This window comes from Danio aesculapii, chromosome 16 (assembly GCF_903798145.1).
Source record: "Danio aesculapii chromosome 16, fDanAes4.1, whole genome shotgun sequence".
NCBI classification, from domain to species: domain Eukaryota; kingdom Metazoa; phylum Chordata; class Actinopteri; order Cypriniformes; family Danionidae; genus Danio; species Danio aesculapii.
The window spans coordinates 33446673-33473451 of NC_079450.1; the positions used below are offsets into that span (position 1 = coordinate 33446673).

The 26779-nt window shown below is 33.5% G+C and overlaps 1 protein-coding gene across 1 annotated transcript; it reads left to right on the top strand.

Annotated features, from left to right (window-relative positions):
- Window positions 1–102: 102 nt before the first annotated feature.
- On the top strand, window positions 103–26779 carry tuft1a (tuftelin 1a). The gene is made up of 12 exons (XM_056474886.1): window positions 103–271; window positions 9709–9783; window positions 11087–11188; window positions 11753–11839; window positions 11930–11995; window positions 12090–12167; window positions 17341–17451; window positions 19914–20137; window positions 20223–20328; window positions 21501–21584; window positions 23902–23996; window positions 24118–26779. The coding sequence occupies exons 1-12, from the start codon at window positions 215–217 to the stop codon at window positions 24188–24190; spliced, it is 1158 nt and encodes a 385-aa protein (XP_056330861.1). The 5' UTR covers window positions 103–214; the 3' UTR covers window positions 24191–26779.

The following is a 26779-nucleotide window of genomic DNA, read 5'->3' on the forward strand; positions in this document are numbered from 1 at the left end:
GACCCGTGAAACCTGCGAGAAGGGAGGGAGGTGAAGGAGGAGAGGGAGGGGAGTGTCTATCAAAACCGTTCAGCTTGCGGTGAAAGCAGCACCGAGCCTATTTATTATTCAGCGTATCGGACAACACAACAAAACACTCCGCGCGCGCAGAGGGACATTCAGCTTCTGCTGCTCTTATTTAACTTATTTAACTTTTTAATCAAGAAACGCTAAAATGAATCGAATGGGGAGTATGTGCACATTTGATGAAATCCGAATGGATGACAGACTGGTATGTAGCAATTTATTCACTCTTTATTCAATATCTATCAAGAAAAGGATGATTTGCTGACCATATTTTTTCTCTTCAAGTCTAAATAGTTATATATAAACCAAACAGATACATGCTACACCTCACTACCACCCCACCATGGCTTTATTGTGGTAAAAGTGTAGACAGCTTGTTTTCTGGTGCTTGTTTATTTATTTTTTATTGTTATTATTTGTATATCCACAAATATCAAGGTTAAACTCTAGAGTAGCAAAATCATGAGTTTTGAGGTTGTTTTTTTTTTACCACAATAACCAAGTGTTTTGTTTGATTTGTTTTGTTCTGTTTGTCATAAATCATTGGTTAATATTCGTAGTGGACTACAGGAAGATGGTTGTACTGTGTTTTAAAGTGTAATTTATAATTTAAGTATTTAGTATTCATTTAAAAATAACATATAGAACTGGATATTTCTTGTAATTATACATAATTTACATTAGTAAGCACATTTGTAACTGGGGCACTGTAAAGTGTTACCGTATACTGAATAAGAACTAGTATTTATTAAAATTACACATCTTGCCAGATTGGGGTAAAGTTGGTTTGATATTCGCATGTTAAGACTTTTTCCGTAATAATATAATTTCAAAGTGTTCTTTGCAAATTCTAAATAGGGAAATCAAATTAACAGCCAACTATCAAAGTACACCATTGTTCACAGTCATACCTGCATGCAATTTCAGATCAAATCTTCAAAGTAGCATGGTAAACACAAAACGGACCATTTCACAAGTTATCACTGTTCAAAAATGAATGAATGTGTGAATATAAAACCAACTTTACCTCAATTCTTACCACAATTAGGTTTTTGGGTCATTTTCCCACCATGCTCATAAAAGAGAACTTTGATCCTCTGTAACGTATTTCTGCCTGGTAAAATATTAAATGTGCTCTGCATTCCAGATTAGGAAATTATCTACTGCTTGGTTCAGTCCTTCAATCATCCATTCATAGGCTATCATCAAATTTAAGTTTGTGAAAGCAGGTCATCTAAATGTATTTTTAAAAATAGATTAACAGAAGTGACAAGCTGCGCTAAACCTCCTTTACCACTCGCCCTTCTCTGTTCACAGCAGATGCTTAATCAGGTTTAATGTCACTTACTAGATATTTGGTTTCGCTAATAACCCGTGAGAGGCAATTCTGCTTGCACAGGGGGTAGTTAAGCCAAATACCAGCTGTAGTTGTGCCTGCCAATTCACCAGTATACTGTATATAAAGAGTTTTTATGTCGAGTTAGATGATTATTAACTTGATCTTTCCATCCAGTTTGTCATATCGATGATCGTTGCTGGGCAGCCTAGTGCGCTTACTGGTTTTATAGCCTATTTGCACCACACGATATAATCTATATAACAGAAAGGTCTGCATTTTGCATGCAAACTGGCCAAAGGAGTAGGAAGTTAGACAGGGCTCAAGCATTTGCTTGATTGTGGCAGGTTTCCTTCCTTTTTTAATATAATGGCCATTCAGACTGACTTAGGAATTTAACAGGTCTGATGTGATAAAGCACCGTATTGTATGTTAAGCCTACTCTTTTGCATGAATTTTATTTGCAAATATGAAAACAGAACATTGAGTCTTTTTTCAACAGGAAGCTTTTTAATGGACCCATCAAGCATTGCAAGGTCAAAGACCTACAGTATGAGTTGCATTCTTAGAGTCACATGTTTCCTTTTTAAATGACTTTTAATGATTTCATGCAATTAAGTAGAGTGAAAAAAATTAGCTTTCATTTTTCACTCTTGTTGTTTCAAAATGTGTTGGAGAAGAAAAAGCAAGAAAGTTAAAATAATCCTATTTTTTTAATGTGAAGTAAAATTCTTTAAAAAAAAAAAATAGACTAGTGTTGTAGCTAATTTGTTTTCCAAGTTTTGTCAGATGACCTCAGGTTACTGTATACAAGGCGTTTCCCATTTTTTAAATCAGCTTCACAAAAAAAACCCTTTGTTCAACCTGCTGTGTACTGTATGTATGTTTACTTTCTCTGTCCTCCATTTACTTGCTCATTCACCGCTCCTTCAATCAATACCTCTTTCACTTGTGACATGAAATTCCGAGTCAAACAACAAATATTTAACTTGTGTTTATGTGGCGTCTGTGAAAGGAAAGGTCTTGCCTCCCTCATCAAGTTCTCATTAAGAAGCAGGGAGCATGATAAGCATTAGCTCTGTGTGTCTATGATAATTATCGTTGCGTGATATACAGTACACAGTGAACAGTAGCAATAAATATGTACACAACATGAAATTTGGCTCAGTCGTGTTGCCTTGAGCAGTTACACAGAATGCTGTGGTAAAATGTCCTCATGATTCAGCTTGTCGTGTCAAGTCTTGGAAGTTATTGTACAGTACACAAATGATTATTAAGTTAGGGTAGTATTTACAAGTGATCACTGCGTAAACTCATTTGTGTATAAGAATTTTAAATGCTTTATTATTATTATTATTATTATTATTATTATTATTATTATTATTAATCTTATTATCTCTGGATTAATGATTTATAGTTATCTGTTTGAGTAAAATTTAGTTTTCAGCCACAGCAAATAAAAAATATATATATTCTAACCAGTTGTGATTTATAGAAAAAGGAAAAAAACTCTAAATAACAATATTTATTTTTCTTTTTTGTTATCAGACCTTTATAGAATAAAACAAATGATGACATTTTAATATGTTAACTTTTGGTTTATACTATGTATACAGTTCTCAGTATATACAGCATAAGTACCCCCTTATAAATATTTTCTAAGCTATACTGTATTATATTTGTGAATATGCATTAATTTTTGCATTACTATTCAGTACTCAAGCCAAATCTGGAGCTCATCTAACAAAATAATTTATGATAACAGTCCAAAAACTAGTACACCAAAATTTATTTGTCAGGGACAAATATTAAACATAAACGTAAAAAAACAGGAAACATCAAGAGAAGCAAATTATATCTAAAATTTTGTGGAGATTTTGCAGTTTATATATATTTTCTGGTATATTTTGCTTGATTTTAAATGGATTACATTTCTGTTTCAAAACATGATCCGAATCACGTTTTGAAATCGAATCAGTTTTGTTCAAATGGACCAAAATGTATTGCCTATATTGACTGAGAAATGGATAAAAACGTTCATTTTCAAAATAGGGTGTACTCAATTTTGCTGAGCACTGAATATAAATTATATACAGCATAAATATTTTGCCCCAAATGTGTCAATGGACTTTGTGGCAACAGTATATGCAAATACCCTTGATATTGCAAGACAACATTAACAATTATGAACATATTTCCATATTTTTTTAACAAATATATATTTATATATTTTATTCACTCATTCAGTCATTGTCTTTTTTAAAACCTTTTCTATACTTAATAAACACATTTGTTTTCTTGTCTAACATGCCACAATTAATCTAGGAAGTCGGCATTGTCAGTGTACAGTCTCAGGTTTCCAGCAGCTATTCAGATTTCTAGCGTGACCTTTACATCTTTTCCGAGGAAAGAAACGCTTGTGTGATTAGCCGAGTCTTTTGTTCGTCTCTTTGAGGGGTTCAGAGGCATGGATCCAATGACAGTCTCGTCACGTCTTTCAAAAATCTCTCTCTTTTCCCTCTCTTTTCCTGCCGCCCCGTCTGTCTCTTGAAGCTCTTCTCTTTGTACCTCACACCTGCGATCAGGTTTCACCCTGACCTGGTTTGATTTTTAATGAACTCACACCACTACGCTCAATCTGTCTGTGCATCTGTTATTAATCGCATGTTTGTTTTCCACACCTCCATGCCACCGCCTCTTTTTCTAGTTCCTTGGTACTTGAATATGAAAATCTTATGCTGCTTATATAATCTATGAATACAATTCATTCCTGTGTGGCAGTATTTGTTCAGCCAGAGGCTTTATGTGTGTGTGTTACAGTACAATATATGTGTCCATTGGAAAGTTTTGATATGTTACACTCTTGTGTAATTAATAATGGCTTGTTGTTCTGATGCCTCTAGAAAACTTTTTTTTTCCACAAAGTATTCCTTTTCCATTACAGGCGTGATAATTGTTTTTTGTGGGCTGCGTCTCATTTTGCAGGTGTGTGTTGCGTGCTTTTGTTAGTCTCTTGGGTTGAGGTGTGGTGTTGAACTTGGCTTGACTCTAAACACAGCTTTGCCTTCTATGGAAACACGCGATTCAGACACAGTCACAGGACGTCCAAACCATTGAACCTGTAGATTTTATAAGGTAAATATAATATATATAATGCTTTATAGATGGAGTTTAGAGTCCTAAACAAACTTTTGTAGTTTTTTCTTTGTCGTCGTTTTGTCTACTGAATGTTCGGCTGTGTTTCTTTTGCTTTGTTCGTTTTCCTGATGGTGTCATAATTGTTTTGTCTTGCTTATGGGATTACGATAAATGTGTTGTTTTGGTCTGGTGGGTTGAGGTGTGGCTGTGTGTTTTGTCTGATTTAGTAAGTGGTATACAATTATAATAGATCTTTCGACTCAGACAGGTTACGGTTGCAAACTTGCACCACTAGACTAGTCTTGAAATCCCTGTTGATGGCATGTAGTTCAATAGTGTGTATTGTAACTTCCAGCTTTACATGAAATGTTTTGACCAAACATGTTGATTTCAGAGTGTGTTTTGGTGGTAGTTTGCTGAAAATAGCATCATGTTAGGATTAGTTTGTTGTATAGTTTAGCTATCTAAGGTCATTTTCATTTACAGCATGTCCATATGTACTCTGCAGCATCATTTTGTGATAAAGCATGTATGTCACTATTTGATAATAGCCTATATACTGTATACTGTTGTACAGAGTATCTGTATTGTGTAACAGCTGGACTTTGACTGAAGTCTGTACATCTGGCATTTAGCTGGCTACATGAATACTGTCAGTATACTGTATTAATTGTACATATGATGTATAGGCTGCAGTTTATATATGATATAGTTGAAGTCAGATTTTTTCAACACATTTCTAAACATAATAGTTTTAATAACTCATTTCTAATAACTGATTTATTTTGTCTTTGCCATGATGACAGTAAATAATATTTGACTAGATACTTTTCAAGACACTTCTATACAGCTTAAAGTGACATTTAAAGACTTAACTAGGTTAATTAGGTTAACTAGGCAGGGTAGGGTAATTAGGCAAGTTATTGTATATTGATGGTTTGTTCTGTAGACTTGTTCGGAAAAAAAATAGCTTAAACGGGTTAATAATTTTGGTTTGAAATGGTTTTTAGAAAATTAAAGAATGCTCTTATTCTAGCCAAAATATAACAAATAAGACTTTTTCCAGAAGAAAAAATATTATCAGACATACTGTGAAAATTTTCTTGCTCTGTTAAACATCACTTGGGAAATCTTTAAAAAAGAAAAAAAATTGAAGGGGGGCTAATAATTCTGATATACTATATATATATATATATATATATATATATATATATATATATATATATATATATATATATATATATATATATATGGCTTTAACTGAAATCTGAATGACAGTTTTGCACTTTGGAACATTATTTCACCCATATTTTGAAACAAATTTCATGAAATACATTAGACACTTTTTAAAATTAAATGTTTATGTTTTGTAAATGAAATCACTTTTGTAAATGTATTTTTATCAGAACGCGTGGCTTCTTTTTTATTTACTTTTTTTTATTGTTTCACTGTTGTATTGTTTAACTCTGCAGTGCAGTTCTTGCTGTTGTTGTTTCTGTGTTCTAGAAGCTTCTTTTATCATGAAGGCAGATTCTAACTTGAGAAGAAAGACTGGTCAGCTGCAAAGAATGCCACTGGCATCTGACAGCACACAGTCATTTTGTTCCCTTGATATGATATGGTTATAAATTAGACCATATGTTCAGGGTAAACATAGTGTCTGATAAAGCTGTAGCCTCTTCTTGAGTGTCAGACACTGATTTAGAACCCGGTGATCAAAGTCAAAATCAATTCAAATAAATAAAAATGATCATATATACATACGCATTATTCTATATATCATTCTACAAATAACAAAATGACAAGCATGTAATAATAGTATTAAACGTTAGCTTAAATTAATAAAAATATATATTTATATATATATATATATATATATATATATATATATATATATATATATATATATATATATATATATATAGATATATAGATATATAGATATATAGATATATAGAAATATACTTGATTACTTAATCACATAATGTCATATAATTTTCTTTGACCTTCAATAATAACATGCAACTTATTGTATTTCATATTCTGTCTCATTATTACGGTTTCATCCTGGTATTTTTGTACTATTATTGTGAACTCACTTTAGCCTTTTATTTATACATGAAGTCAATTTGACTGTAACAGTCATCCTCCCATTATAACGCATTATCACTGACTGTACACATCACCGACTCTTTTTCTTTTTAATACTCCTTGTCATCAGTCTGTTGCCTTCTATGGTAAATTCTTACATAATAGCTGCTCTAATGACAGTAAACATAAATCACCTCCAATCTATTGGAGCACGACTGGAATGTGTCGCATGTGAATGTGTAATGTTCCCTCTCACCTTTGCTCTGGCTTTTTAGGCACTTGATCTTCACCCCAGTAATGACCAGGGACATTTTCACAGTCCGTTTAGACCCGTCTCACACATATTTAATAAATATGTCACAGTTTATGCTCGCTGTCTGACGCACATAAACAATCCTTTAGGACCCATATTGACTCACACTGACTGCTTTTAGACTCTTCTAGAGTTCTGAATGAACACAAACACACACTCACATGCACATTTGCAGTTGGTTTGATTGGTCCACTCTTCAATGTTGTACATTCATGAAAAAAAACTTTCTCTGCATTTATGATGTATTGATTTGAGTTAAATGATAATGTTTGTACTTAAAGTTCTGATAAAACTGTTGGCACCAATAGCCTAGTGGTGAAGTGTGCTGACATATAGCACCATGTGCTCACGGCCACCTGAGTTTGATTCCAGACTTGAGGTCTTTTTGCTGACCCTTCTTCTCTCGCTGTTCTCAATAATTTCCTGTCTGTATCCTCCACTGTGCTTTCTAATTAAAGGTGAAACCCCCCTAAAAAATAATTATTATATATACTGTATATACACCAGTTCAATGTGGTCATGTTATTGGCCCATGAACTTTTCCTGCTTGTTGTCAAACTATTTCATAACCATATTAAGAGGCAATTCAATCATAACTTAACATTAAATAGATATCATAACCATATTTATCAATATGCAGACTTTTTTGGTTCTCGAAAGCTATGGAAATTAAAAATGTAAAACAGGAAATACGTTACAACCGTTATTGTTTACATCCCTCAAAATGGTCTCTAGGGCGACGCAGTGGCGCAGTAGGTAGTGCTGTCGACTCACAGCAAGAAGGTTGCTGGTTTGAGCCTTGGCTTGGTCAGTTGGCGTTTCTGTGTGGAGTTTGCATGTTCTCCCTGCATTCGTGTGGGTTTCCTCCAGGTGCTCCGGTTTCCCTCACAGTCCAAAGACATGCGGTACAGGTGAATTGGGAAGGCTAAATTGTCCGTAGTGTATGAGTGTGAGTGAGTGTGTATGGGTGTTTCCCCAGTGATTGGTTGCGGCTGGTAGGGCATCCGCCACGTAAAACATGTGCTGGATTAGTTGGCGGCTCATTCCGCTGTGGCGACCCTGGATTAATAAAGGGACTAAGCCGAAAAGAAAATGAATGAATAAATGAATGGAAATGGTCTCTGTCTCTCTCTCTATATATAAATAAACAAAGGTCTGATAAAACTTCTTTCATATTTTAAATATTTCAATAAAAATATATATTTTTAAAAATCTTATAATTACAGTTGGTCAGAATAAAAAGTGTTTTATTTGTTGTGATTAAATTGTTGAATTAGTGAATTTGGCGGTTATTCCACCAAATGTTGATTGCTTAACCCCTTTAGAAGTTTTAACATTGGTATTGTGTTATGTTAAATTAAATAAATATATCTGAAAAAATGCTGAAATGTTTTGTTTTATTATTCATTAAAATGTTCTATATATTGACATATTTTAAGTTTGGAACAAATGTAATCAGCAGTTAAAAAACATTTTTTAGACAAGCAAAATTATAAATAGAGCAGTTTCATGCAAATGTCAACCTTGCAATGAAATAAATTAAGTTTTCACCTAAATACGGAACCTGTTTCTAAGTTTCTTTGTGTAAGAAAGTATTTTACTGTACTTTAGAAACACTAAGAAATGTTTTCAAACTATTATATTTGATTTACCAAAGTCACAGAAGTGGCAATGTCACATCGGTCACATCCATAATGGAGAGATGTCACATCAATAACAACACTTTTTCCTCATAAATGAAAAAATATTAAAACAATTCAAATGAATAATGTTTGTTATATATAGAGTCAACTCTTTTTGATTAGCATTGTTTCTTTTGGTGGGTTGTGCTGTAAACTCGCAGACGTTTTTGGTCACATCGATAACGCATGTTTTATTTTCCTCATTTAGGATATAAAACATGTTTACAGATTGATATTTTTCTGGTCCCTTAACTCTGTGGTCAGTTGTTCTGGAAAATATAAACAGAAATTTCAATATAATGTTAATATAAACTTTCTATGTGAATTTATGTTTTGAGTTTTTACTGTAAATGTCACATCCATAACGATGGAATTGCTCAATAGTTAAAAAAAAATAATAATAATAATAAAAATAAATAAAAATAATAAAATAATTATTAATAAAAAAATAATAAAATTTTTTTTTTTTTTACATTTTAATCAGATTATGCCATATAAAGTGATTCTGACAAGTGAATTTCATTATATCTTAATTTGGTCATGTGGATGTTATCATACAGTATGCTGTATATCTGTGTTTGTGTTGTTACCAGAGCTTTACAGTCTCTGCTTTGTCTCTTCCTGTGTCCAGCAGGCACAGTTTATGTTGTTGATGGAAGTCTGTGTTGTCATGGTGATATTCCGTCCGGCACTGGAGCACATTGTGCCGTTTAGATTTGTGGTGTTCCGCCTCTATCTTTGTGACGATTCAAATTTACATTCAAACACAAAGTTTTGGCAAAGCCCACAAGGCTCAAGAATTTTCCAGAAGCTGAGGAACAAATCAAATCTGACTTACTGTGTATACGCTTGGGACTGGTTCGTAAATGCCTTTCGCTTTCGTTTTTTTCCCCCTTTCACATTGAGTAACCACAGACTTTAATGGGCCACTGGCCTCCAGTCAGTCTCTTTCCCTCAGAGGGGCATTACTCAGTTTCTCCTCCCCACATGTTCCCCTCATCCACTCAGCTCCCACCCATTGGTTTTCTATAACGGTCTCTTTGTTGCATCCCTCACTCACATTCGTACATTTCGATTTGCAGAACGGCCACAGGACGCTCAGGCTGACTCTCCACGAGCAGAACCAGCAACAGCAGCAGCAGCCTGTCACAGACAAGGTAAAGTCTGGTACATACAGGTTCACTTTTTTGTCAGGCATTTGGCAGATTTAGGCATCTAATTTAATTTTTTTAATATTTCAAAATGTAAATATATATTTCCATAAATGTAAATGTAATGGATGAATGAGGTTCAATGTTTATAACCAGTTTAATTTGACCAGAATGTAAAAACCAAGAGACTAGTATTATCTAGCCTTACTTTACTTGTATATGTGTTTGTGTTTTGATTTATTTACATTCAATGTAAAACAGTTTTGTATCACATCAGATACTATAGTGGATGCTTTTGGTTTGTAGCCTCACTAAACTTTATTTATCCATTTATATGTATTTACATATAAATTAAATGTAATATTTACACATATATTAATATAATGATAGATATTATTTAGCATATTTTGATTAATTGTAATTGCAGTGTTTTTATGGTTTGTAGCCTGACTTAACTATATATTATATATATAGTATATTAAATATATACTATATCAATATATTGATATATATATATATATATATATATATATATATATATATATATATATATATATATATATATATATATATATATATATATATATATATATATATATTTACATTTTATAGAAGATATTTTTCATTCCTTTTTCATTTTGACAATTGATACATTTTTGCATGTTTTGTTTTGTTGATTATAGCCTGACTGACTTATATTTATGTTATAAAATGTGTTTTATTTTATACCAAATACAAGTTACTCCTTTATCTCTAATGTAGGGTATGACCTGGTTATTAGTGGTTATGATCTGATAGTGATTCTGTGGAATAAGCACAGATTGATTGGAATAACACATACACACACACACACGCACACACACACACACACACACACACACGCACACACACACACACACACATAGACAGTTTCTGTCTGTGTGTCTGCCAGAGCTTTATAAACATAAGGAGCATGTGGCTTTGTTCCAAAAGACGTTTTTGTAGGACCAGAGCCTCATTGTTTCAGATTCCTGAAATTGCATAACTTTCCAAGTCCCTTTCTCCCACATCTACGTCCATTCCTGCTCTTTAGGGGTTTCCTTCTGCCCTTTGTGTGTCAGTTATTTATACTTGTTCAGAAAGAGGCCCTTGTCTTCTGAAAAGACTTGCGAATTTAAAGGTGCTTTCTGAGAAAGCGAAACTGGCAGCTTTTACAGTATGAATTCCATCAAATGAAGACTACAGGACTATTTAAAGTTTCAGATATCATTGAAAGTTTTAACACATCAGCTTAATATGAGCTTAATATGTATTCTTCATTTAATTTCAGCCAGTCGGCAGAGCATTTGCTTTGATACAACCAACTTATGAGAGGAAGCCGCTGAAGTCTGATTTGATCAAGCCGTCTGACGATCAGGGTGAGGTCATCAAGGTGGGTGTGTCCTCACATTTGACTGACAGATCATTTACATTTAGAAGCCGTGGTGTACTGTGAAACAACAATAAACTGATTCTCTGAGTTTGTACAGTAGTTAAAACACACTAGACGGAACTGGTGAAGCAGACCTCAGAGCCTACCTACAAAATAAAGCACAATTTTAAAGGACATAAAATAAAAATAGGGATTTTTTATAAGTAAAGAGTGAAAAATCTGAGTTAAATTTTACAGTGTGCATAACATTTTCAGACCAACCAAGCAATCAGATTGATAGCTCCTTCATTTACCATCCACCAAACAATAGAGACACACAACTGAAAACTAGCCAGCATATTATAATTTCTTACTTACTAAATGTAGGATTTTTCTTTCTTACTATTAAACAAACAAACAAACAACTATTTTGTGTTATTTGATTAGGTAAGCCAGCATTTAATCAGTTATGTACCCTTACGACTTGGCAGAACTGGACTAATTTATAAAATCATTACACATTTCATTCAGGCTTTTGTTAAAATCAGTGTTTAAGTGCTTATGATCTTCGGCTTTATTTGTCAGGTATATCTGGAGGACCGCAAAGAGGCACAAGCCAGACACCAACAGAGTCTAAAGATGCTCTCAGAGGAGGTTTCACAAATACAGGAGGTCAGAGCGCATCTTCAGTATCATTTCCCCACTTTTCTGTATGTGGATGTTTTCAGGAGATGTGCATTAACAATGTTGTACTGTGTGCAGGTGAGATACTGTCTGAAGAGCCTCAGAGAGCAGATGGCAGCTAAAAGTCACAGAGCCGAACATAAGGTGAGACAAAAAAAACAGCACAGATACAGTATGTTGTTCTTCTGAGAGAGATTAATCGTAATGTGTTTGCTAATTCCTCGTTTCTCACCCCTAGCTGGTGTTATCTGGTGCCAGAAAAGTCAATGGTACTCATTCAGCACTGACACAGAGCCTGAATGGTTTAGAGAGACAGGTAAGAGATTTACAGTTTGTTACATTTAATAGTGCATGTTGCTTTTTTGCACTTTTTTATATTTACATTTACATTTACATTTAGTCATTTAGCAGACGCTTTTATCCAAAGCGACTTACAAATGAGGACAAGGAAGCAATTTACACAACTATAAGAGCAGCAGTGAACAAGCGCTATAGACAAGTTTCAGGCGTGTAAAAGTCTAAGAAGCAAAACATTAGTAGAATTTTTTTTTTTTTTTTTTTTTTTTAGAGAGAGAGAGAGAGAGAGAGAAAGAGGGCTCAGTTAGTGGTATAGCCAGAGAGGCAATTGCAGATTAGGAGGAAAAGTGGAGACTAAACAGTTGCGTTTTTAGTCGTTTCTTGAAGACAGCAAGTGACTCGGCTGTTCTGATGTAGTTAGGGAGTTCATTCCACCAACTGGGCAGATTGAATGTGAGAGTTCGGGAAAGTGATTTCTTCCCTCTTTGGGATGGAACAACGAGGCGACGTTCATTCACAGAACGCAAGTTTCTGGAGGGCACATATATCTGCAGAAGTGAGAGCAGATACGAAGGAGCACAGCTAGAGGTCACTTTGTAAGCAAACATCAGCAATATCACTAAATACACCTCACCTCACAGCAAGAAGGTCGCTGGTTTGAATCCCAGCTGGGTCAGTTGGCATTTCTGTGTGGAGTTTGCGTGCTCTCCACGTGTTCATCTGAGTTTCCTCTGGGTGCTCCAGTTTCCCTCACAGTCAAAAGACATGCGTTATAGATGAATCGAATAAACTAAATTGACCATAGTGTATGAGTGTGTCTGAGTGTGTATGGATGTTTCCCTGTACTGGGGTGCAGCTGGAAGAGCATCCGCTGCGTAAAACATATGCTGGATAAGTTGACAGTTCATTCCGCTGCGGTGGCCCCTGATGAATAAAGGGACTAAGCTGAAGGAAATGAATGAATGAATAAATAAATAGACATGTTTGCATACACATCATTAAAATATTATTATACATAAATTGACTCGGGGCATTTTAATTAATTGATTTTAGCTTTTAGTGTCTTTATTTTACTTTGTAAATAAATTATTATGGTAATTTCGCCACAGTTTTGCATTCAGATTATATTTGCCATCATCAAAACCTAAAAATAACATATATTTGAATAGCGTTAAATGTAATCCTTAGCAAATATATGAATTAATAAGCAGTTTTTTATGCTGAACATCATACTATTATACCCACTTTCAGAAGCAAAAGTGTCTTTTAGTGTTTTATTTTATATTTATTTAGAAAAATATATAATGCACATTACTTATTATTACTTACATATTTTAATTTGGCCTCACAGCAAGAAGGTCGCTGGTTCAAGCCCCGGCTGGGTCAGTTGGCGTTTCTGTGTGTAGTTTGCATGTTCTTCCCGTGTTTGCCTCCGGGTGCTCCGGTTTCCCCCACAGTCCAAAGACATAAGCTATAGGTGAATTGAATAAGCTAAATTGTCCGAAGTGTATGTGTGTGAATGCAAGAGTGTGTGGGTGATTCCCAGTGATGGGTTGCGGCTGGAAGAGCATCCACTGCGTAAAACATGTGCTGGATAAGTTGGCGGTTCATTCCGCTGTGGTGACCCCTGAATGAAAATGAATGTTTTAAATTTATAACTTTGATTTCTTTAAATCGTTAAAGTCTAATAATTTAGTAAAACTCTGATTTAATATACATATTCAAATTGTAATATTTCAATGTCTAAATTCATTTGTCGCATTTAAAAACACAGATTTTAGCAGATTTTTTTATTGATTTGTCTATTTTGACAAAATACTGTAGTATATTAATTTGACAAATATACACTTGTAATAATCGTGCTAAAATTAGTCATAACTTTAGTTATTAAACATTTTTAAATAACCCTATCAATACTGTATCTATGCCAATCCCTAATTCTAATAGAAAATAGAGATATATTCTCGTAAACATAACCCCTCACACAAACACATGCTGAATTTTCTATTAAAATGTATAAAAACAAGCAATAACCACTTCAGATATCATCCAAACGCTGAGCATGCTTTGCATCATGTAAAGTTACATAATATTCCATGCCAAAAAAAAAATCTGTCCTTTAGGTCATAATTGTTTCTTCATCTGTCATTCAGCCAACAGCTTATTCACACCCATATTACCAACCTCACACTCTGATAGCAAAACCTGCAGCTGTAAACACCCATCAGTGTTTGTGTTATCCAAGAAACCACACAAAAGCACACAGCCCAGGACAACACGTTATTCCACCTCTAATAATTATCCACAGGCCTTTATTATCGATGCTATTTGATCAACAGGTTTATAACGATGCCCACATTCCGCACATTCTCGTCTTTTGTGGCCTGATGAACCAAAACACGGCAGCAGCACATTCTTTCGAAGGATTGAATAGTGTGGATTAGCCTCCCAGCAGGATGTGTGTGTGTGTGTGTGTGTAGTTAGAGTTGGAGTATGGGTGGAAAAACTTGAGTTGTGACAACACACGTCAGTATTTTACTGTTAGAGCACACACCCTAGTGACGCACATACTGAAATCCCTCCCCCTGTTTCTGAAATGTACATTGTACACAGATACAAAAATAGCCCCTGGGAGAAATGTGGGTTTGTTTCAGTGGAAAACATTTGGGAGGACGTATATTATGTTTGAGTGATGATGATTTGGTTTGCAGTTCAGTACTATTTGTTCGGATTTTTTTTTATTGCTGAAACCATTAAATTGCGTAACTAATGAAAGACAGATGTGGGTTAAAGACAAAAAGGAGTTGATGTGTGAGACAGTGCTCAGCATATATGAGTACACCCCTCACTAATCTCTCATTTAAATTCATATTTTAAACAGGAAGCTTTACATTATTGTTATTTTTGTGCATATACATTAGATTAGTCAGTACTGAAGCCAAATCTGGAGCTTATCTAATAAAATAACTTACAAAAATGGTTCAAAAATTAGTACACCCAAATGTACATGTAATAGAAAAATATTAAATAAATATAAAAAAGAGGAAAAATCAAGAGAAACAAAAAATATATACAATTTTGTTGAAATGTTGTAGTTTGATTTTTTTTTTTGCAATATTTTGCATGAATTTAAATGTATTATCTTTCCATTTCTAAATATGTTCTGACTTAAATGTAATTTTAATAAATATATCTGTTTAATAAATCTGTTTTGTTCAAATGCACTAATATATATTACCCATATTCACAGAGAAATGAAATCTGAGAAATTTAATGCTAATTTTTTTCATTTATGCTGAGTACTGTACATCTTTTCTGTATGTTTACACAAGCCTAGAGTTTTTCTTGTAATGAATATGAAATGATGTACCAGTTTTAACTATAATTTCCAAAAGACACTCACTAAATGCATCAGTCAGTATAACAAACGTTGAACATCATACTATTATACCCACATTCAGAAGTAAAAGTGTCTTTTAGTGTTTTATTTCATATTTATTTAGAAAAATATATACTGCACATTACTTATTATTACTTACATATTTTAATTTGGCGTCACGATGGCGCAGTGGGTAGCACAATCCCCTCACAGCAAGAAGGTCGCTGGTTCAAGCTGGGTCAGTTGGTGTTTCTGTGTGGAGTTTGCATGTTCTCCCCGTGTTCGCGTGGGTTTTCTCCGGGTGCTCTGGTTTCCCACACAGTCCAAAGACATGTGCTATAGGTGAAATGAATAAGATAAATTGTCCGAAGTGTATGTGTGTAAATGCAAGAGTGTGTGGGTGATTCCCAGTGATGGGTTGTGGCTTGAAAAGCATCAACTGCGTAAAACATTTGCTTGATAAGTTGGCGGTTCATTCCGTTCATTTCACAGAGAAATGAAATCTGAGAAATTTTATGCTAATTTTTTTCATTTATGCTGAGAACTGTACATCTTTTCTGTATGTTGACACGAGCCTAGAGTTGTTCTTGTAATGAATATGTAATGATGAACCAGTTTTAACTATTATTTCCAAAAGACACTCACTAACTGTATCAGTCAGTACAACAAACATTTATATACATATATACATATATATATATATATATACAGTATATATACAGTATATATATATATATATATATATATATATATATATATATATATAGCCCTATTAAATGTTTAGTTTGATAAAATAAGTATCAATAACAAAATTCTAATCACATATTTTTTCATAATATTTTTCTAATTATTTTGCAAGATACTTAAAGTGCTTAACTAGGTTACAGGGTTAACTAGGCAAGTTAGATTAATTAGGCAAATCATTGGATAGGTTTGTTCTGTCGCTAATCAGGAAAATAAATAAAAAATACATTCTTAAGGAGGCTAATAATTTTGACCTAGAAATGAATAAAAACAGAAAACTGTTTTATGTTTTGTATAGTAATTTTAATAAATAAAAAATGATCAGGCATATTTAGAAGACATTTTAAATATTTAAAAAAACTAAAGACTACTTTAAGATCACAGTGCAAACCGCTACATTTGTCAGGAAGTTTGTTTGTCTATTTCATTTTTGCCATGATGATAGTATTTAATATATTTGTAAAGGTATTAGTATTAATTTATACTTATATTTTATAATCTTATAGTGCTTAACTAGGTTAACTAGACATGTTAGATTAATTAGGCATGTCATTGGACAGGTTTGCTCTGTAGCCAATCAGGAAAATTTTGAAAAAAAAAAAAAACATTCTTATGAAGGCTAATAATTTTGACCATAGAATTTATTTATTTATTTATTTATTTATTTATTTATTTATTTATTTATTTATTTATTTATTTATTTATTTATTTATTATTTTAATTACAACATCTGTTTTATTGTTTTATGCTTTACATAATAATTCAAATGAATAAATAAAAATTGTCAGGCATGTTTAGAAGACATTTTAAAGATTTAAAGACATTTTTAAAACTTTTTTAGACTCGATATATATGTATATTATATATATATATTATATATATGATCGCTTGGTCTATTATACAGCTTTTTTTGTCATTTTATGCAAAAACAATAAGGTATTTAGTTTGATACAAACTCCAAAATGAGAAATTGTATCTTTTCCTCATAAAACAAACCTGACTGTAACAAAATTCCACCCTCCTTTCACTAACACAGTTCACATTATTCTGTCTCTCTTACTTTCTTCAGGAGAGTATGGATGAGCAAGAGAAAGAGAAGATGAGGGAGGCCAGCAAACGTCTGTACGCTCAGCTTCAAGAGGCCGAGAAGAAACACCAGGAGGAAAGAGAGAAACTGCTGGTAAGTTTTCAGGATGTTCACACAGAGCGTTCATTGTTAGTGAAGGTGAATGTGAGCTGTGCTGCTGCAGTAGCAGACGTTCACTCTCGCCAACTGGGTCGGATCCAGGTTCAGGAGGAACAGTGTGTGCAGGGGTGAAAACACACATTCCTTCAGCATGATGCTCAGTTTCGTAATCGCCTACTCGTTGCGTTTTATATGTCAGAGATTTCAGTATTAGGCAAACAGCTGTTGTCAAAATGATACTGTGATATATTGAATATTGAGTCTTTCTCAGCTTCTTCTGTAGTATAATAAAAATAATCAAGCGTTCACAACTACAGTCTGCCCATAAAATACATGTACAGTAAATACACCTTTAAGGGGCTTATTTTACATTTTCTCCCACCAAACAAACAAAACACTTATTAACCCCTTTGGACTTTTTGTCCATAACAAAGGACATCATGTCAGCCCATGTTTTTGTGTTTCCTGAGCAGTTGATCTAATTAAATGCCTGCAATTCATGAGAGTGGACAATCAAATGGCGGTAAGACTCGTGTTGCATGTTGTTATTAGAAAAAAATCCACTGCACTGAAAAGCAGCACAACATCACCACTCCAGACACAGACGTAAGCCACATTAACAATGTTTTTATTTAGATTAATTGATATGTTTGCCAATATTTCATAGATTTTATATTAAAAAAAAGCACTTACTAATTAAAGTTTAAAATCTTTTGTAACACTGCAAGCTGTAGATCAGGATTTTTTCAAATATCTGTCCATTAGGATGTTCAAAATCTGTTACTCAAAATAAATCTCCAGTAAAGCTGAACTTTTTTATATTAAAAACTTTCGATGTACTAATTCATTTGCGAAACTTCATTGCGAAAATTTTATATGCAGAATATACAGATCTTACAAGTTCTTGAGCATATAGCAGATGGAAATATCTCAAATGTGGACATTATATTGAGTGATGAAGAAGATTTGTTATAAACAAGGTACAATCTATACGACAAAAACCTCAAAAGTAAAAATATTACAATCTTAATCTGTGATTTTGAAAATAAATTTCAAGATTATACCAGCAATCATGTATTTTTTTTGTATTTAAACGTTGAAATGGACAACATCTATATACTTAAAGGATGCTGAATTTTTATGAGTATAATTTGGTCTCGTTTATAAGAGCCTCAAGAACTATGAAAACATACTTTTACATTTTCCAGAATCTTGGAACATAATTCGGGTCTTAAAGCTTTTAAATACAGAATTATCATCTATTCTATGAAGTTTTTTCATCAAACAAAAAAGAATGTTAAAATAAATACACAAAAAACAAACAAACAGGTGCTTTAATGAAAATGTAGAGATGTCAATTTTCTTATCAAAAACATCAATAAATTGTTTGAGTAATTTAAATCAAGTAACTTGTTGGCCGTTAAAAAATCGATATTTACAAACATTATTTGACAGAATTAGATTTATTCTAGCATAACTGTAGATATATAGAGATGAAGACAAAATATTAGCCCTCCTGCATGTGAAATCTTCATTGTCTTTCCAATATTTCCCAAGTTCTCAAATCTGTTTAAAGGTGAGAATCTTTTTTCAACTCATTTTCAACATAATAGTTTTAATAAGCAATTTATAATAACAAAATGTTTTAGTCTTTACCTTAATGACAGCATATGATAGCTATTCTTCTATATAAAGGCTTAACTAGGTTTGCTGGGTTAGCTAGCCAAGTTAAGTCATTGGACAACAGCGGTTTGTTCTGTAGGCAATCTGTAGGAAAAAATATGTCCAAAAGAAAAATTTTATAGGAAATACTGTGGAAAAATGTACTTGCTCTGTTAAACAACACTTATTTAAATAAGAATAAAACTTTCACTGGAGAGCTGCTCATTTTGTCTTCAACTTTGTGAATTTTTACAAACTAATTTCGAGAGGAGCATGTGATATGATTGATCACAGCTGGTCTCTCATCCGTAATCAGCGATAAGATTGATTCAAGCTTACAATAAATAGACCAAATTCGCCCTACTATCTTATATTTGTTTTGGAAAAGTGCCCCCTTCCACCCCATCTCCTCCTTTTCCTCCCTTAACCAGGGGGAGCTCTCGAGATCTACCTGATCTACCCCTTATATGCTTATTGACCAGGCGGGAGCACTGGGTTCAATTATCTCCGAGCTCAGGGTTCTCTCCCGGGACAGCATACCAAACCTGCTAATAGCATCAAGCAATATCTGTGTGAACTCTTGAAATATGTAGAAAACAAAAGAAAAATTCCACACTTAGCGATTTTTTTTATTCTCCAGACTAGAGATTTATAGACATATAATATAATTGGTTCACAAAAGCCTTTGATCGGTCAATCAGAATCAAGCGTTCCAATTTCTACAAGTTGAATACAAATGCATCGTTTGTGTCTTGTGATGTAATTGTTGTTTTCTTGTGTGTCTGTTCTGGCAGATGGAGGCGCGTCAGTATAAACAGCAGCTGTCGGAGCAGAGTGAGCATCTGAAGAGGATCCAGCAGAGCAAACAGCAGCAGGACCAGCAGATTGAAGACCTGCGGCGTCTCATGAGCGGCATGGAGCAGGAGAGCTCGGGTCTCAGGGAGCAGCTCATGAGCAGAGAAGCTGAAATCCTGCAGCTCAGAGAACTCAGAGACGAGGGTCACGTCGGGACACAGAGGTAAGGAACTGACTGATTACAGTGCCTTTTTATTAATGCTGAATATTTAGGCGATGCTGTTCACACTGACTTTGTCATTCAACAGGCTAGAAGAGCTGGAAAAGGACAATGCCATTCTGAAAGAGAAGATTCACCACTTGGATGATATGCTGAAGAGTCAACAGAGAAAAATGCGGCAGATGATTGAGCAGGTAAATGAGTACAAACACAAACATCTGTTCCATCTGGAGCTAATTTGCATTTTCATCAAACTATTCTCATGTGGATCTGTTTCTGTCTCATATTATAGAATAAATTCACTCAAAAACGAAAATTCCGTTATTAAATATTCACCCCCCAGCTGGGTCAGTTGGCGTTTCTGTGTTGAGTTTGTATGTTCACCCGGTGCTCCGGTTTCACCCACAAGTCCAAAGACATGTTGTATAGGTGAATTGGGTAGGCTAAATTGTCCGTAGTGGATGTGTGTGAATGAGTGTGTATGGGTAAAACATATGCTGGATAAGTTGGCGGTTCATTCCTCTGTGGCGACCACGGATTAATAAAGGGACTAAGCCAAAAAGAAAATGAAAAATTATTCACCCTCATGTCATATTAAACCCCAGAGACCTTTGTTCATCTAAAACAGTGTTTCCCAACCCTGTTCCTGGAGGCACACCAACAGTACATATTTTGGATGTCTCCCTTTTCTGACCCATTAACTTCAGGTGTTGGAGTCTCTTCTGGTGTTATGATAAGTTGATTCAGGTGTGTTTGATTAGGGAGAGGTTGAAAATGTGTGCTGTTGGTGTGCCTTCGGGAACAGGGTTGGGAAACACTGATCTAAAGGACACAAATTAAGATATTTAGATGAAATCCAGGAGCTCTCTCATCCTCTATAGACAACAACAATCAGAGATATTAAAAGTTGAGAAAAGGAAACAAAAACATGTGAAAACGTGTCTTTAGTGGTTAAATTGTAATCATAGAAAAGCTCCAAGAACACGCAAAAAAAACGGTGAAAATTAGCTTGTATGCTAAAGCCTTCTCTTCCGCTGCCTCAGGTCAGGGTCTGCATTTAATACAGGAAATACTACATATCATTTCTCAGAACATATCCCAACACAATCTCATGTTTGGTCAGTAGGCACGCATCTACTGTACATCAACAAAAGCAATCCAATAGACTGCAGTTTTGACTACTGAATGTGACCAAAGGTTTGAAAGCTCAAATCGTTTAGACAGTTTTAGACAGCATTTACACATTTATTTATTGTCCCATACTTGTAATTGGACTGAAGAAAATGCATGTTAATTCATATGGACTGGTCATGTTACACTCAATTGCTTTGTTTAACTCAAGCTTTTTATTATTTCTGTCATCTAGCTTCAAAACTCACGCATGGTGATTCAGGAGAGAGACCGAGCCATCAGAGAGCTGGAGGAAAAGGTGGCCATGCTGGAGGCTGAGGTCAGTTTACATGGACAAACACACATTTTAATTATAGAGGCAGCCATTTTGACTGTTTTTAAATTTGGTAATTTATTGGCTTTGTTAAAATAAATCCTATATACTATTGACCTTATTCTTAACTGCGGACATGCGCTCGTTTTAGCGATTGTTTTGACTTCCGATTAGGTTTCCTATAGGAGAAATGACTAGGAATAATAAATGGCAGAAAACAGTTAAACTACTTGCTCTAAAAACATGTGTTTGTATGACTATACAGATCAAGTAGAATAATATGATAAGAAAATATCAGTTTGCAACATCAAGCAGCATAACAAGCTGTTTTAACCTCTAAAAATGAATGGAAGTGAATAAGACCGGAAGTCTTGAGCCAAAAAGATTCAAATGGCGTCGGCGCCAGTGGTATAGTGGTTAGTGCGTCAACACATGCACTCCGGTGCTAATGGCGACCAGAGTTCAACTCCCGCCTTGTGGTCTTATGCCAATGCTTCCCCTCTCTCTGCTCCCCACACTTTCCTGTCATTACTCTATACTGCCTTCTCCATTAAAGGTGAAAAGCCAGAAAAAATTATTATAAAAAAAAAAAAAAGATTGAAATGGCTTTGCCCGACAGTACGCGGAGAATAAGATAAATAGTACTCTGATCTTTCCTAAAAGTGTGTATATTTCATTCTAACGTTGTTATTTAATTACAATGAAAAAACACACTAGAGTTCAGAGTCTTTGTACCTTGAATGGTCATAACAGTCAGATTGACAGCATTCATTTCACTGCCTCTACTACTTTTGAATATGCGTGACACATGTCGCCTAGAGACTGTTCTGCTTACATAGCTTTCTGATAAAACATAACATAAAAATATTTAAAATATTAAAAACCAACATTTTGACTGTGGTGAAAATCTTTCAAAACTGCCCACCCGCTTACCTTAGGGAACACTATTGTAACACATACACAATAATAGGCTACATTACAAATCAAAAAGGTTTTTTTTATAAATTATGATGCCGGACATTCAAAGCTTAATTTTTAAATCTCAACAGAAGGTTGGAATTATAAATAAATACAGTACAGTATGACCAATACAGTACCATTAGAATTCTGGTGTTAATGGGATTTAAAATTTACAATGATTCTGGCTCTGATTCCTCTGAATAATTTTGGTTTTGAGGCATTTCTGTCTCTTCACCCAAAATGTTGATGCTTCAAAACTTTCCTAAAGAGAAAAAAATAATTCATATGAATCAAGTGGTTTATTGAAAAAGTGGTTTGCCAATCGATTGATGCAAAACGATTGTCTAAAAACATCAACAGAAGGTCAACCATGCTTGCTTGACACTTAAGAACCAATAAGGTTTATTCTTGCACATCATGTGGCCAGTTTGAGCATCTCAAGATCCAATGAGATACGTTGTTATTAAGATTCTCTTTGTGTTTGCATGCAAATCAATTATGTCTCCTCATAAAAAAATGGAATATATTGATATATTCTTTGAAGCATGAACATTCTTTCCTTTAATACTTTTTTATTTCTCTTTTTTAAAGAAGAAAAAGGGGAAGAAAAAGAAGAATTAATAAAATAAAATAATAAAAAATACAATAACATATCGGAAGTTAAATGAACAGTTGACTGGTCACATATTTCCCTACAGGTCACATTAACAAATACATATAAAGATCAGTTTACACTGTGTAAAGCAGGGGTCACCAATCTCGGTCCAGGAGGGCCGGTGTCCCTGCAGGGTTTAGCTCCAACTTGCCTCAACACAGCTGCCTGGGTGTTTCAAATATACCTAGTAAGGCCTTGATTAGCTTGTTCAGGTGTGTTTGATTAGGGTTGGAGCTAAAATCTGCAGGACACCAGCCCTCCAGGAACAAGTTTGGTGACCCCTGGTGTAAAGGCATAAGTACAATCCATTTCTCCCAATATTGCAGGTATTTGTCCAGTTGTAGCTTTAAAGAAAAAGTCATCCTCTCCATGTTTTAGCGTGAACATTCTAAGTAAAAAAAAATCTTATCTTTGCAATTTACAGTATTAATTAATAAGAAATTATCAAATATAATTTCACTTTTAAATAAGCTTAATAATGTCTTACTAATAAGTGCATAATAAATAAAAAAATACCAAAAATGTTTGTCATTTGAACACGTCGTTCTTATTGCTTGTCCTGTGTGTGTGTGTTTCACTAAAAGCAACCAATATAGAACTGAAAATGCAGTCGCAAGATAAATAAAACTCATTGTACTGCTTACAAGTAATTAATCACCTTTTATCTGTACGTGACGTGTGACCTGTGAATGTGCTTTGCTCAAACAGAACAAACAAATGCGTGACCAGATGGATTATTACCTGGGGAGCCAAAGGTCAAATTCATTCCTGCCATCAGACGGCAATGCGCAGATCGTCTACAGGTAAGACATGCGAACAGTCCTGATAGCTGCACGCAAATGTTTTCATGCAAATAGTCCAGTGCACTTGATAACGGACATACAAGAACACCCATTAAGTCAAATCCTGTGGTTTATTTTACAGCAAACCTCTCAGACCATCCAGCCAAAGCAACAAGAGTCTGCCCTTCATCAAAGTCATCGAAATTAAATCGTGAAAAAACTAAACCCAGCGCTTTACTGTCTGAAGGCCTTCACTTCTCATAATGCAGAGGTCTGTTACTGTTTTAGGCTCGAACTCTGAATGCGGGACTGTTAAAGTGAACATATGAAGAAAAACAGATTGAAGAAGTCATTTTAGTCATTATTGTGAAGCTAGATGAAGTTGGAGGTATTTATTTGAGGCTGGCCCTCTGAAAACGATGTCTTTTACTCAGCAGTAATGGACAGATTGTAACGTTAAACACCCTCATTGAGCTTTCTTTATCTCTCATAATCTTGATCATCTCGGGATTTGCTCGGCTAAGTGGACTGAAGGGGGCTTTTTCTCTGATACAAATCACAGGTGAAAATCTGGGTAAATTAGAGCAAGCGTAGTACTGGAATTGTGTTTATTTATTTTATAGGTGTTAGTTTCTGTAATTCAAATGGATTTGAATCTGTTGAAATAAATAAGCAAATAAAAAAACTATTTTAAAATGTTTTATTTTATTCACACCTATTAATTTCTATAATTCAAATTGATTTTAATTTGTTGAAATATATGAAATCAATAAATTAATGATTTTATTCAAAAGCGTTTCTATAATTTAAATTGATTGTAGATATGTTGAAGTATTAAAAAATACAAAACATTGTTTTATATCTTTAATCACACTCATTAGTTTCTATAATTCATTTTAATCAATGAAAGTCAATAAAATAAATTTATTTATTCAAACCCGTTAGTAGTACACTCGAACTCTCTGAAGTATATTTAAAAAAATGACAAAATATTTAATAGAAACGAATGGTTTTGAAGAATTCAGATTTTAATCCTTTGATGTAAATAAAATAAATTAAGACTACTTTATTCAAACCCATTACTTTCTTTAATTCAAACCGATTTTAATCCGTTGAAGTAAATAAAATATATTAAAATACTTCATTCAAACCAATTAGTTTCTTTAATTCAAACAGGTTTTAATCCATTAAAGTAAATTAAATATATTAAAAGACTTTATTTTATTCAACCCCATTAGTTTCTTTAATTCAAACAGATTTTAATCCGTTGAAGTAAATAAAATATATTAAAATACTTCATTCAAACCAATTAGTTTCTTTAATTCAAACAGGTTTTAATCCATTAAAGTAAATTAAATATATTAAAAGACTTTATTTTATTCAACCCCATTAGTTTCTTTAATTCAAACTGATTTTAATATATTAAAGTAAATAAAATATATTAAGACTTCATTCAAACCAATTAATTGAGAATTCAAACAGATTTTAATCCATTAAAGTAAATTAAATATATTAAAATACTTTATTCAACCCCATTAGTTTCTTTAATTCAAACAGATTTTAATATATTAAAGTAAATTTAATATATTAAAATACTTCATTCAAACCAATTAATTTCGAGAATTCAAACAGATTTTAATCCATTAAAGTAAATTAAATATATTTAAATACTTCATATATTAAAATACTTCATTCAAACCAATTAATTTTGAGAATTCTAATGGATTAAAATCTGTTTAAGTAAATTAAATATATTAAAAGACTTTATTTTATTCAACCCCATTAGTTTCTTTAATACAAACAGGTTTTAATCCATTGAAGTGAATCAAATAAATTAAAAAGACTTTTGTATAAATATAAAAAACTTTTTTTGGAATTATTATTATTATTGTTGTTGTTACTATTATTTCAAAAGCTAAAATATGAAACTATTTTACAGGTATACAATACAACAATAGAATAAAAATAATTTCTGTCTATTTCAACAGCTGAATATTTCAATTGAATTATGGAAAATAGCATGTATTAATATCTTATTTTAAGGAATGTGAAGTAAAGAATGAAGGATTAACGCATTTTAATAATATCTTCTTTTTGTTAAATCTAAATTGAGGTGAGGTAATATTTTCCATGGTTCTGTGTCTACTGAAATATACAAAGCATTTGGTCTCTCATTGCAAGAGTCCAGAAGCCCAGCAGTGCTCCTCCTTTATCACTAATAATAACTGATAACTGAACTGCTGAAAGAACAGAAGCAGAGACAGTGAGTCAACACATACACACACTCAAGCTAAAACAGAGAACTGCAACAAATATTTATACCTTTCTCGACCAAAAGCCACGCAGCAGAGAGAATCCAGACTCACTTCCTTGAAAAACAAAGGGGCCTTTTAAAAGCGTTTCATAAGTCTCCAAGAATGTAACACTTGTCCAGCACTGAGTGACCAGTTCAGACTAGCGTGACCTCTGTTCTCCAGTGCGCACTCAACCAGTCAGCCATTTTCAGCAGTCACTAAACTGCAGCGGGTTAGAGATTATTTATACTTTCAGACGGGGGTGTTGAACTATGCATTTCATTACCATGTTTGTCCACCTTCACATTTGTAAATGGCTGTGTGTATATTTTCATGTTGTGTGAACTTTAACCTTGTGAATTTCTCAGAAATGCTTCATATTAGCATGTAACATTCTTTATTTTTTTGTATTAATAATAATGATAATATTTTTGTAGTAAATACGAGTGGTTTGTGATGCTTGAATTAATGTGTGTTGTGTGTTATATTTAAATAAATTAGTTTCATTAA

Excerpts from the sequence above, each read along its gene's own strand:
- tuft1a (XM_056474886.1), top strand. The coding sequence starts at position 215 with ATGAATCGAATGGGGAGTATGTGCACATTTGATGAAATCCGAATGGAT. Across the intron at positions 20,138-20,222 it reads GGTCACGTCGGGACACAGAG|GCTAGAAGAGCTGGAAAAGG; the intron begins GTAAGGAACTGA and ends GTCATTCAACAG. Across the intron at positions 21,585-23,901 it reads TGGCCATGCTGGAGGCTGAG|AACAAACAAATGCGTGACCA; the intron begins GTCAGTTTACAT and ends TTGCTCAAACAG.